General features: G+C 40.4%; 1 protein-coding gene across 3 annotated transcripts; it reads right to left on the bottom strand.

Moving 5' to 3' along the window:
• Positions 1-294: 294 nt before the first annotated feature.
• Positions 295-11,290, bottom strand: mocs1 (molybdenum cofactor synthesis 1). Of its 3 annotated transcripts, none has more exons than XM_037072057.1 (11): positions 11,124-11,290; positions 9,659-9,770; positions 8,068-8,235; positions 5,860-6,024; positions 5,280-5,341; positions 4,822-4,933; positions 3,283-3,395; positions 2,867-2,977; positions 2,662-2,782; positions 1,803-1,850; positions 295-1,535 (listed from the first exon to the last, which is right to left on the bottom strand). In XM_037072057.1, the coding sequence occupies exons 3-11, from the start codon at positions 8,222-8,224 to the stop codon at positions 454-456; spliced, it is 1,971 nt and encodes a 656-aa protein (XP_036927952.1). In that variant the 5' UTR covers positions 8,225-8,235; positions 9,659-9,770; positions 11,124-11,290; the 3' UTR covers positions 295-453. The 3 variants fall into 3 exon arrangements, with proteins under 3 accessions (XP_036927952.1, XP_036927951.1, XP_036927953.1); XM_037072056.1 differs by lacking the exon at positions 11,124-11,290 and adding an exon at positions 10,492-10,963; XM_037072058.1 differs by lacking the exon at positions 11,124-11,290 and adding an exon at positions 10,492-11,002 and having other exon boundaries at positions 1,394-1,535; positions 1,788-1,850.
• Between the last annotated feature and the right edge of the window lie 1,012 nt (positions 11,291-12,302).

Genomic DNA, 12,302 nt, shown 5'->3' with positions numbered 1-12,302 from the left:
TCAATGTTAATGGCAGTTCTTAAAAAATAAACACATTCTTTCTGTCTTAAATGTTGAGCCCATCCTCAGTATGTTCTCTGGTGAAAGAATTCCAGGAAGGCTTGTGAATAAAGCTTAAGTGCCATGTAGAAATAAAAGAAACACTGCAGCTGTACTTCTGTTGTTCACTCCTGTTGCATGTCAGATGTATTACAGATAAAAATTCAAGTATATTTGAAAATATGAATAGAAAATATAACATGTTTAGATGACATGATTCATCATGTGTGGGATAAATGACAGACATGACAGTCATTACAATATACATAAAATAGTGTTATTTATTTATGATTCTGATGGTATACATTTTAGCTTGCATAAATGTGATGTTCTGATGAAAATTTTCACAGTTATTAAGTTGATTTTAAGTCCTTCACAAATTTCTTGGGTTGGATTCATTGATGTGGGAGGAGGTCAAGGATGACGATTAAAGTCTCTCTTTCCACCTGTCTTTTTTAGTAGTTTTACATCCGTGATGATAATGTCATGGCTCACTGCCTTGCACATGTCATAGACAGTGAGTGCTGCCACAGAGACTGCTGTCAAAGCCTCCATCTCAACTCCTGTCCTGCCTGTAGTGTGACAAACTGCTGTGATGACTGCAGCTTTGTTCAGCTCACTGAGCTCAAAGGTGATGGCGGTGTGGTCCAAGGGTAGCGGATGGCAGAGTGGGATGAGGGTTGATGTTTGCTTTGAAGCAATGATGCCAGCCAACTGGGCCACAGCCAACGCATCACCCTTAGCCAGCTGGTTATCTCGAAGCAGTTGAAAGGCAGTGTGGCCCAAGATGACAGTGGCACAGGCTGTGGCTGTGCGACGTGTCGGAATCTTACCACCGACATCTACCATTTTGGCTCGACCCTGGGCGTCTGTATGCGTTAGCTTGGCTTCGGTGGTTTCATCATGGTGGCTTTTCATGTCTGACTTGGACTGATCAAATTTGACACTGGGGTCTTTGCTGGAACTTTGACTGTGAAACAGTCTAACATTGTTGTATTTAAGACTTAGTTTGGCATTCATTGGTAGTGTGCAAAAAATAGGAGTTCCTGGGGTCCTGAGTAAGTGACTCATCAAAGCAGTAGGACCTCTGGCTTGTGCATACCTGAGACAGTCTTCATTAACGTAGCTCATGATATTTGTTTGTGCAGAAAAACCTGCAGTCTTAGTGTGACAAATGTTAAAAGTGAGACCAAAGTCAGAGGAGTGATGGGGCGCTACACTGTGGAAGCTGTCCATCACATTAGGTTTTTCTTTGTTGATATGCGACTTGACATTTGTACCTCTTCTCACTAAGGACTTAGAGCAGCAAATATGGGCTGCCTGTGTAGTGCAGTCCGGAAGGCACAAAAAATCTTCTCTCCTGCTGCCTGAATGGCCAATGAAGGGAAGGGGTGTTGTACGGAGGAGTGTGTCGTTTGTAAGCTGACAAACAACAGGGACAACTTTCTGGCTGTCTTGTGACTTTGACAGAGATGATGAACTTTGTGATGTGGCGCCTGTTGGAAAAAGAGAGCATTAGTCAAGAAAGATGTTTCACAAACAGCCATTTGCAATTAGACATAGACCATTATTCACAGTTCAAATAAAAGTCAGTAATCATTGATAGTTCAAAAGTAAATGCATCCTGAAGCTAAACAATTTACTATGAACAGGCTGTGGATTAAAAAACACAACTTCACAAAGAAAAAAAAAAAACATCTTGACTGAGCAGTGACAGAACAAACTGAGTGTCAGAGATTTGTACGTACAGCCATGTTACCCACCAATGAGGATCATAGGTCTGTTCTTCATCTGGGAGATACTGAACATGCCTGAACACAAACAGGAAGATGTTATGATCCAATTGAACTTCAAACTCGTAAATGATGAGCAGGGATGGGAACTGTGAACTGGAACAGTTGAAAACAGGTTCCAAATTGTCCAATCCATCACAACAGCACACCTCTGAAGTAATCAGTTTCTTTTAGCGGTGCCGCCGTGTTTTTCTGAAAGTTGCACATTGCAACACAATTAAATCAAACTTGCTGCTGAGAAATTGCGAGGAGTCATGGTTGACAGGAGGAAACAGCCCAAAGCCACTCAACTTAAAGGGGCTCCAGTGTGAAAGCTGGCCAGCTGTGAGTGTGACGGATACATGTCACATGTCATTGTAGCATAGTAAATCTTCTACACCTGAACTTTGTGGGAGACCAATTTGTTTAGTGATTGAGCCACTGACTACAAAAAATGCACTAAAAGTCTATGACAGGGCATGACGCTAACAAAGCTAAAAACCATGGATGTTTCATCTTACAAGCTAACAGACCTGTTTCTGCCATCCAACGAACTGACTGGCAGGTGAGCTAACCAGTGGACTATGATTAAACAGTGAAACTATGGCACACCTGAGTCACATGCATGCTGTTTTTCTTCTTATCTTCTAGACTTAGTTCAGACTCAGGAATACTATAACAGCGGCATTGATGATGAAAACCTGTGTAGGCTTACTTTTTTCCTCACAGAAGATTTCTCAGGAATCAATATGGTAATCAATAAATAATCAGACCAATAAGCAGAAGCAATTAAATAGAATCAAGTCTCATCCCTATCCCTGATTATACCATACAAGAGTGCAAAGTCTACCTGCATGTTGTTTCTTCTTCTTGCCCACAGCACCTCCAATGATTTGCAGAAGCTCTTCATCTGAAGCCCCAGAGCGTAACACATCCCTCAAGGACACCTCAGAGTTCCCAAACAAACACACCTGAGAAAGAACAGAAAGAAGTAAGACATTAAAAATAGATTCATGGACAGCTACACACACACACACCTTTAATTGTAACTTTACCTTGAGGCTGCCATCTGCAGTGATGCGTAAGCGGTTGCAGGAGCCACAGAAATGATCAGACATGGAGGTGATGAAGCCAAACTGTCCTTTGAAGCCGTGCACTTTAAATGTCTGTTACAAGACAAAGAAGAGAGTCAAAAACTATTGAACATTCAAGCCAGTGACGGTGCTTGATCTGACCAATAAATAATTTTGAGTCCAGCACTACGGATTCATGTCCGTTGATCAGATGTCACAATGTTCTGACAGGAGGACTCAGTATGGAGCCCAAAGAAAACAAAATAGCCTAAAGAATGGCACTTAGGGACCTCCTGATTGATACATCAGGAAAGTGAGTGTGTCACTGAATCATCTTTGCTGGGGCTCTGGGGAGCAAAAAAATATTTGAGAAATATAGTACAGTTGGAGACAGTGACCTTGGCAGTGTCTGACTGTCCAGTTTGAAGCTTTTCCAGGTTGGGCCACTGCTGCCTAATGTGGTCCAGCATCTCCTGGTAACTCACCATCTTCTTAAAATTCCACTTGTTGCCTGCAGAAAAGAGAAGAGGCAGTGTGGGTCAATTGTATATATGTAGCATATCATAAGCTACACATTGATATAAGCTGTCAAGCTAGCACAGTAGTACTGGGGACTTTTGGCTGCTCTTTCATTCTTGAGTAACAAGTTTGCAATAGTTTCAGCAATTAATCTGCTCAGCCTTGTGGAGGACTCTGGTCATGCACAATATGGTTGGGCGATGTTTAATAAATTTGCATAATGATGTCCACAATAAATCACTGCAAAAGACAATGCCATCATTTATCGGGTGGTGGTGGGAAGTTTCTTTAAATTAGGTAGTATGTCCTCTCTGAGTTGCCATAAGGCAGGGTTGCTTACTGGCTAACCACTGTAGTCATAGTATTTCCCAGTATTTGTCACTTTGACGGCAACCTTCAACTGCCTTACCTGCCGATAAACTGTCTCCCATCACCAGTGACGAAAGGCAGATTGACTCTCAAAAACCCCTGCCATGCATGCATCCAACATACAACATGCTGGGGATAAAAGTGTCATTCCCTCCGTAGCGCATTTAACTTTGAAGCATAACACAAAATTTGCTGGGTAGCCAAATGAAATCACTATGTGAGCTCATTCCAGGCCTGTTACAGCCACAGATGCTGGAGACATTTTTTTTCTTCTTCAGATCATTTGATTTATTGATTGATGATTACAAAAACTGCTGGTGAATTAAGTTGTCAACAACACTGTGTATAAAATATCCATTTGAATGATTTAAGACCCGCTGCAGCTGCAGTGAGTGTTGCAGGCAGAAATACTTTTTTACATATTGTGTTGAAAGGCCATATGCAAGAACTGGTCACCTTTCAAATTCATACTCAAAACAAATAGGGGTAAATGTATCACCAATGTAACCATTAACTGCTGCTCTTAGCTAGTTGCAGTGCCTATAAAAAAGTATTCACCCATTTAATACAATTAACAAATGCTTTTGTTAATGGAATAATGGTCAACATACAGATATGGACAAAACAAAAAATGCACAAAAAAACACTTCAATGTCAATGTCATTGCTATCTGGAGGCAGCAGGAAGTGACAGCGCCATAGACCAACAGAAAGATGAGTGTTAGCTTTTACATCCCTAGCACAGGGGCTTTCAACCAGGATTGACTGGGGTTAACTACTTAGCATGCTAACTTCAGTAGATATCTCTGCAGTACAGTGCACTGACATAATGCATAAATTGCTTTTTATCCACATTCTGATTTGCAGGCAAAACATTTTTTGAATTGTTTTTAACTCAAATACTCACATATTGCCCCTATGATATGTTCACACAATTTATAAACAACTTACAGTAATTTATATTGAACTGTCTTTGGATGTCCTAACAATGCATAATCTGATACCTTTCCAGAACTGTGTAGTAGGATATTGTAAGAAGAGAGCACTCACCATCAAAGGGCATGTATTCGATGAAACGCACCTCCAGGGGCTTCTTTTCCGTCAGTGCCACAAAATCTAGGAGTTCATCCTCATTGAGGCCTCGCATTACCACACAGTTAACCTACAGAGGCCAGTACAGAACAACAGGTCACTACAATATATTAATATGGGACAAAGAAGTCGGTTTAGCAATGTCCTCTCTGGTGTCTTTTTTAATTCCAGTATCCACAATACTTGGTTTTGTAGTCAATATCCAATAGCACTATCTACCACATATCTGCAGGCTGTGTAGAAGTCATGCCAAACTTTGTAGCTCAAATTCAAATGAGAGTCATCTGACTAAAATAGATGTATTAAGATACGTATTTTTTAATGAAATGAATGAAAGAGGGATTTACAGACAAATGTGTACTACAATATAGTAAACATTTCTAGGTTATGCAAGTTCCAAAAGATCAACAAAATACCTTAACAGGGTTGTAGCCCATTTCGATGGCCCTATCAATGCCCTCCATGACCTTGTGGAAGCCTGAGAAAAGAAAAACAGAAATTGAAGATGAAATGCCTAAACTAGGATGAGATATCAACATTTTGCAATTAACATGTGTCTGAAAATGTCAAACCAATCACATGACACAATGTACCCCTACTTCAGCTTTACGGGCCTTTTTCAACATAGATTTTCATTTCTCTGTTTGATGCCTTTAATATCTGACTAAGCCCATGATTTACCAAAAAACTGCTATGTAAACGTCTCCAACTTATCCCTTAACCACCTGGAGCTCTGGCCTGCTGACTTCTACTCTACTGTTTAGAGTTTACAGGCTCAGTAAACTGGAGGGATTAACCCACAACAGGCACACACTGCATACACAATATTGAGCTTTGAGTAAGATTACGTGTACGTGGATATGAGTAACTGTTTGTATCTGACACTTGTGTCCTTTTACAAATCCCTGCTTTTCATACCATTACACATCCTTTATATTCACAACTTCAATCCCTTAACCTGTCCTGTAGCCGATCATTGTGGATACATTTTCATACCTTTCCGCCTGACAATGAATTCAAATTTTGCAGGGACGAGTGAATCCAAGCTTATGTTGATCAAGTCAAGGCCAGCATCTTTCAGCTTAGGCAGAAGCCTGGCCAAATTCATGCCATTGGTTGTCAATGCAATGGTTTTCAGACCTTCCAACTTCCTCAGTTCTGCTGCAGAGAGACAGCAAATATGGTAAAGAAAGAAGGGAAAGAGTGATACACATAAAAATAATAATAAACATAATACTGTGGTGCTAAAAACTTGACAGTTATTCCAAGGGGTAACTATTGCACAGCTAACTGACAAAACTTAGCAAAAGTTAGCTTATTAATACATGACCCTTTTACACTAAGGACTGAAAGTATTCATATAGAAACGATAATAACGATAATGACAATTTGATGACTTTTCCACTGATTTAGTTTTGCAATCGCAAAATATATTTATCATTGTGCACTGTTACATAAATGACAGACTAGATGTTTATTACCACTGGTTATGTTTAATTCCCACTTCATTTGCATGACCGCATGCTGCATCAGAGTCAAGGCAGTGTATTTTTGTCAACATTTTGACTGCGGTTGGCTTAAAAAAAACAAAAAACAAAACACCATTTCCAACAGGCTAACTGGAATAATGCCGATAATTAGATACAATAATTGGTGCACCCATAATTAGTCACAGAAAAGTATGCAGTATATACAAATACGTAAATACATGAATATTTAATATCAGATACGATACTTTCAGAGTTTTACTCAGGTACTGCTTGTATGTCTGACTTTCACTTTGAATTTTAACATGACTAACTAGGAAAATATTTACTGAAGGTACATCTCTCGAGCTGAGCTCATAATTGATATATAAAATAGCTTTACAATAACCAAAGGCATACTAAAAAACGTGATTAAATTCCAAAAACTACAGTACCTTAAAAGTCTTATTACAGTATCCACTTAATGCAAATCATCCACTCCAGTAAACTCAAATGAAGATCATGTGATGTCACAGTGTTTGTCACATGACACTGTGTGTCTAATGCTGATCTTTATGGCAGTCTATGGTCTTTTTCCAAACAAGACATTGCCAATCGGTCATGCCACAAAACTTTGTTTATTCATGTCATGCCTTAATGTTGCTCCCATAAGCATCAGTCTCACAGTAGCACACAAGCCACAGTAGCTGAGGCTGCATTGGCTAATCGAAAAATGACACTGTAAAACTGAAATGGTTTGATTATAGGTCACCAGACTGAGCACATACTGTAGCTCCATTGTTTCCCCTCCCCATTTAGGAATGTCTAAATTTAAAGGCGTAAATGGAAGATTAGTCCCGCTTCTCTCTTCTCTCTCTCCTACTCTCCCCATGACACTCAGAAACTCAAAAGGGTTAGCACATGAGGCTTTAGCTCCATTCACATTGCCCTTTCAGCGTGGGAATTATGTGCCAATTAACTGATGCGTTGTCTGTGTCAAAGTTACAGATGAGGGGACAGTTTTGCTGCAGCTCTGATGCAATCCTTCACTCATCAAATAAAGAGAAATGACCAGCAAAGCAACATTTCAGGTCCATAGTAATGTAATGTGGTAATTGTTAGTGTCTTCTGAAACTTAAATGAGGAAAGAAAGTCTGCAGTTATACATGGAAAAGTATCTATCTGTCCTACTGTCTCTTCGTCACATTTCTGCCCAAAAAACAGCATCTGTCCCCAGCAAAGAACTTTAACTCGCCATGTGTTTGTCTCCTTCTATTATTGTGTTGTTGTAGTTACTGTCTCGGAAAAAAATCACCGTGATGGTCAGCCCTACCAACAGAGACGTCAGTGAACTTTCCCAGACAGAGTCCACTGTTAACTAAAGGTGATTATGTCATTAAGAGCAAAACACTTCTGTGTGAAAAGGGCTAGCGTTAATCGCGGATATGAACCACTGAGTCATTCTGCTGAAAAAGCTGTCACTACATCCACTAAGCCATATGGTAAGGCAGCTTGTTTGGTAACAATTGTTGAAATATCACAAAACATCTCTCTACCTCCTGACTTTAGGACTGTTAAATAAAGTGCACTCTAAAGGAGTAGTGGGCAAGCCCATATTTCTACAAACTGTAGATGATGGGTCGACTCATTTGACAGGCTGATAAGACAACATACCCTTAATACACCATACACTGAAATAAGCATCTCTGTCTACTCAAGTTTTTCACTAGTTCCTTACAGATGATATCCAGCACATCGGGTCTGATGAGGGGCTCTCCTCCAGTAAGACGGATTTTCTCCACCCCCTCCTGAACAAAGAGGCGAGCCAGGGTCAGTACCTCTAAGGTGGACAGCAGCTGGGCCCGCGGTGTAAGCTTCACACCCTCCTCTGGCATGCAGTACTGACCTGAAAATGGGTAGCAGGTACAAAAGGTTACCAGATACCAAAAATGTAATTTGCCAATCAACAGATTCTTTTGTCTTACACTGTCATGTTGAAAACGAAGTCCTAGTTGTTTAGCCACAATGACCAGCAATATCTTTGGAAGCGTGAAGGCCTTTACCGAAAGAACACCTTACCTGCTGTCAGTCACAGTGATGGAGATGGAGGATTATCTCCCAATTCTTCAGGAAAATCTAAAATTATCAGCCAAAAGATCTTGTGTGCAGTTTGGTGTTTCTACAGGACAGTTATCCCAAACATGCCTCAAAACCAGTAAAGGAATCATTAAATCGGACTATAATTAACATTTTGAAATGGCCTTCTCAAAGTCTTAATCCCCATCGACAACATGTGGACTGCACTGAGAAAACAAATCTGTGCGAGGAAGCTAATACATTTATTGAACTTCAGTGATTCTTTCAAGAGAAATGGTTCAAAATTAAGCCAGAAGCTTGTGTGCCTGATTGAGTGAAAATGGACAAGGGACAGAGATTAGAGTTACTTTATGTATTGTATATTTTTGATCCAGCAGATTGTCAGATCTTCAGAAGAATAAATTCATTTTTGAGCCACTCTTTTAATACAGCAATAAATTGCTCTGTGAAGAACAAAATATCAAATTAAGATATCTATGCTATCATTGTAATCCTTGTTCTAGAAATACTTTGTCTCAAATTGAGCTGTTTTTATTTGTTGTAGATATAAAATATATAAAAGTACTATAAAGCTAGTGCCTCTCGACCAGCTATATGCTGCAACTTATTATTATAACTTATTATATAAACAACATACTAATTAAGCTAGACATGAATACATGTGGTTTTAGAGTTGATTTGAACCAGTTCCCAAATATATTTTACACATTTTAACCAGGTGCAGAACTTCATAACATAGACGCTGCACCCATGTAACATTTACTTTGTTTATTGTGAAAATATACTCCAAATTTTACACTTCTGGTCAGATATAAGCGAATGATTGTCATGATGACCATCTTCTTAGCTTTCCCTACATCCCTGTGCCAGGCCTTCTTAGACTGCACAGCACTTGATCCTTTCATAGAGAGAAGTACAAAGGTGTTATGATGTTTGGAACAACTGCTCTTTAATCATATGACAAATGTTTTGCATTCTTCTCAACAAAAAGCCTATTGCTGAAGAATCTTTGGCTCGACTGACAGTAACCCCTGCAGGGTCCCCATGAGATCCCAGATCTGATGACCTTAAATTGTGGTTATGCAATTAAAAGGTGGTAGGTGGAGGTATAGGTTCTAAGTGTGTGCCATTCTAGTTATTGCCCCATGTGCTTTCTTCACGTAGCTGGACTGGCAGCATGGAAATGAAAGCAAAGCGGCAGTTAGTATGGCATAGTGGAAACATCTACTCACAGCGCAGGTTGCATTTCTCAGTCAGGGAGATGCGCAGGTAGCTGTGTCTCCGGCCAAAGCTGTCAGTCAAAAACGCTGAGAAGGGCGGTATGCTGTCATCTGTTAGCCTCCTCTGGGGAAACAAAAACGAGGATAATTATGGAACTACTGTGACAGCTGATAATCAGGTTACAGTGGCACCACTATCCCTCATTATGCATCACCCACACAGTGTACTCTCTCCATACATCTATGACATCCTTCGTCATGTCTTGTAAAAGAAAATCTAAATCTCCGGAAAACTTTTCATCCATTATAGCTTATGCAAAGTACTAAATACCAGTGGTGAAAACACAGGGCTATGCGATAAACCTGTGTTTGATCAAAAGGCTTCACTCAGTCAGTCAGACTGCGGTTGTTGCACGTGTGTTTGTAAATCATCAGACCTTTGACTCTCAACACTGGACGTCTTATGTCAGAAATGATTGGCAGGCAGGGCATGTGACACAGTGGTTGGTTAAACAAACGTAAGTTTCACCGTTAAAACATGTTTTTTTTTCCAGTTCATTCACCCCGTCGGTGACAGTGCAAATGTCCGCAATGCTGTTAAAGCAACCAGCAAATAGTTGCTGTTATACTGTAATTTGCTGATGCCCTCCAACAAAACCAGTGTGCAATACCGCCACAGTCATTAACTTAACAGGTATTGAACTAGACAGGTTCTGGCTACCTTGACACCCAACATGCTTGCAGTCCTGACCTAACCTTAGCTAATAACTCCAGTAATTAACATGTTTACAGTGATAATCCCGCCCTGACTGCACTGTTAGGTAGTATGTCCTTTCCAGTATTACCTCTTTTGGCCTGGTTTTCAGAGATGCGTTGAAGTTCGGAGCAGATAAAGTCGCGTTCCCAAGTTCAAGCTTATTTTTCTTGTGCGTAGCACCGGAGCACAGTCGCTGATTGTTCCCATTCAGGCATTGTAGTATTTTCTTGAAATGTGTCACACGGTTCTGTCTGTCAAACAAACGGCCGAACATGCGAGCGTGAGCAGCCATATTTTTTAAATCGGAAAGGTCCGAAGTCCTCCTCTACCGTTTTAGTGCTCTTGGCGTGAGCTCCACTGTCACAAAACATTCCAGCTAACCCGAAGACTGGGGAGTATCGGGGACGGTGTTACGTCAACCAATCGGGCAGACGTACGGAAGTGCTGATGCACGCTGGGTAGTGTAGTCGGGAGGGGATCTTTACACAGTCTATACATGTGTGACTCCTGTCTTATTTCAGTTGTGCTCAAATTGTGTACATTTGATGTTCATTAGCATTTAAACCTTTTCACTCATGTCCTTGTTATGTGGGGCCAGTGTTGTGTTCCGATATACTTCCATGAGTATATTTAAACATAGTACACTATCCGCACTTACTAAGTACGCAGATTTCAGCCGGTGAATATTGTTCCAGATCTAATACTCCGTGGTGCCCTTACCGGAAATTACGTTCGCGACAGCCGCCGCGGCTCGTCAACCGTCAAAAACATCCCGCTTTGAACGGTAAACAAAATACATCCACGACTTTACTTTTTAACAATTACAATCCTACAATCCTGCAATAGGCTGCGCTGCAGGCGCTGTCGCCTCGGTAACCATTAAAAAAAAAAAAAAATCCGAGCTGAGCGCCTCTGCCTGGCTCCGCTTCTTCCGCTACGTAGACAAAATGGCGGCCGCTGAGTGCGTAAAGTGTACATCGTTGCACACTCAATGTTTTTGCCGTTATGAGGGCAACATCCGGGTCCTTTATGTACACTTCTTTTCGCCGCGATCGATATCGGAACACCCTACGTACTCAAACTAAGTATAGTAAGTACGGAAAGTATGGATATTGGAGCACGGCAGGTTTGCTCATTTGCTAACCCAGTCTTGCACAAAAATGGAACTTCTCATGTGAGGAGCATTGCCAGTATTACATTCACTTTGTTTCTCTTTTCACGTTCAGAACTTGAGCTGAAGCCACAGACATAGAATGATAAAATCTTCACATGTGCAATGACAAGCTCTGCAATGACAGGCTGAGTTCTGGCTTTATTGGCTGAATGATACGAATACATATTTTGTACACCTTTTTAAAGAATAATTAAAGAAACCATATAAAAAACCTATCCGATCCTATCTGCCTAAGTTTCATTTACTCATCTGAAGCAATGGCTTTCTTGGAATGTGACAAGATAAACACACAATTCAACAATAACATAATTAGACACACACACACACACACACACACACACACACACACACACACACACACACACTGATAAGTGTATATTTTGCACCGATATATGTTTAGAAGTTTTAAGTTTAAACATTTCCTCAGGCATATTGTGTCTTGCTCCAACTGACTTTATGACCCTACAGCCTCCATATACATTAACCTTTATCATGTGACAAAAGTTCCTTAGGTCACATGATAATGATCACCTCTATTTGCTGACAAAGACTGTATTTTGAAATATCCCAAAAAGATAGACCTTTGAGTCAAGACTGTATAACACATACCTGTGTTTTCCAAGGCAAATAATAAACTTCATACCAGAGTAAGTCAATTTTTTCACTTTAAGTGTATTCCATTTTTTTTTCCCAGTGTGAAACTTGCACCATTTGTCAAGAGGCAA

Source organism: Acanthopagrus latus, chromosome 16, assembly GCF_904848185.1.
Source record: "Acanthopagrus latus isolate v.2019 chromosome 16, fAcaLat1.1, whole genome shotgun sequence".
Lineage (NCBI taxonomy): Eukaryota > Metazoa > Chordata > Actinopteri > Spariformes > Sparidae > Acanthopagrus > Acanthopagrus latus.
This window is presented reverse-complemented; position numbering and strand designations above follow the sequence as displayed.

Excerpts from the sequence above, each read along its gene's own strand:
- mocs1 (XM_037072056.1), bottom strand. The coding sequence starts at position 10,695 with ATGGCTGCTCACGCTCGCATGTTCGGCCGTTTGTTTGACAGACAGAAC. Across the intron at positions 8,236-9,658 it reads TGAGAAATGCAACCTGCGCT|GTCAGTACTGCATGCCAGAG; the intron begins GTGAGTAGATGT and ends ACCCATTTTCAG. Across the intron at positions 6,025-8,067 it reads CGATGTGCTGGATATCATCT|CAGAACTGAGGAAGTTGGAA; the intron begins GTAAGGAACTAG and ends GTCTCTCTGCAG.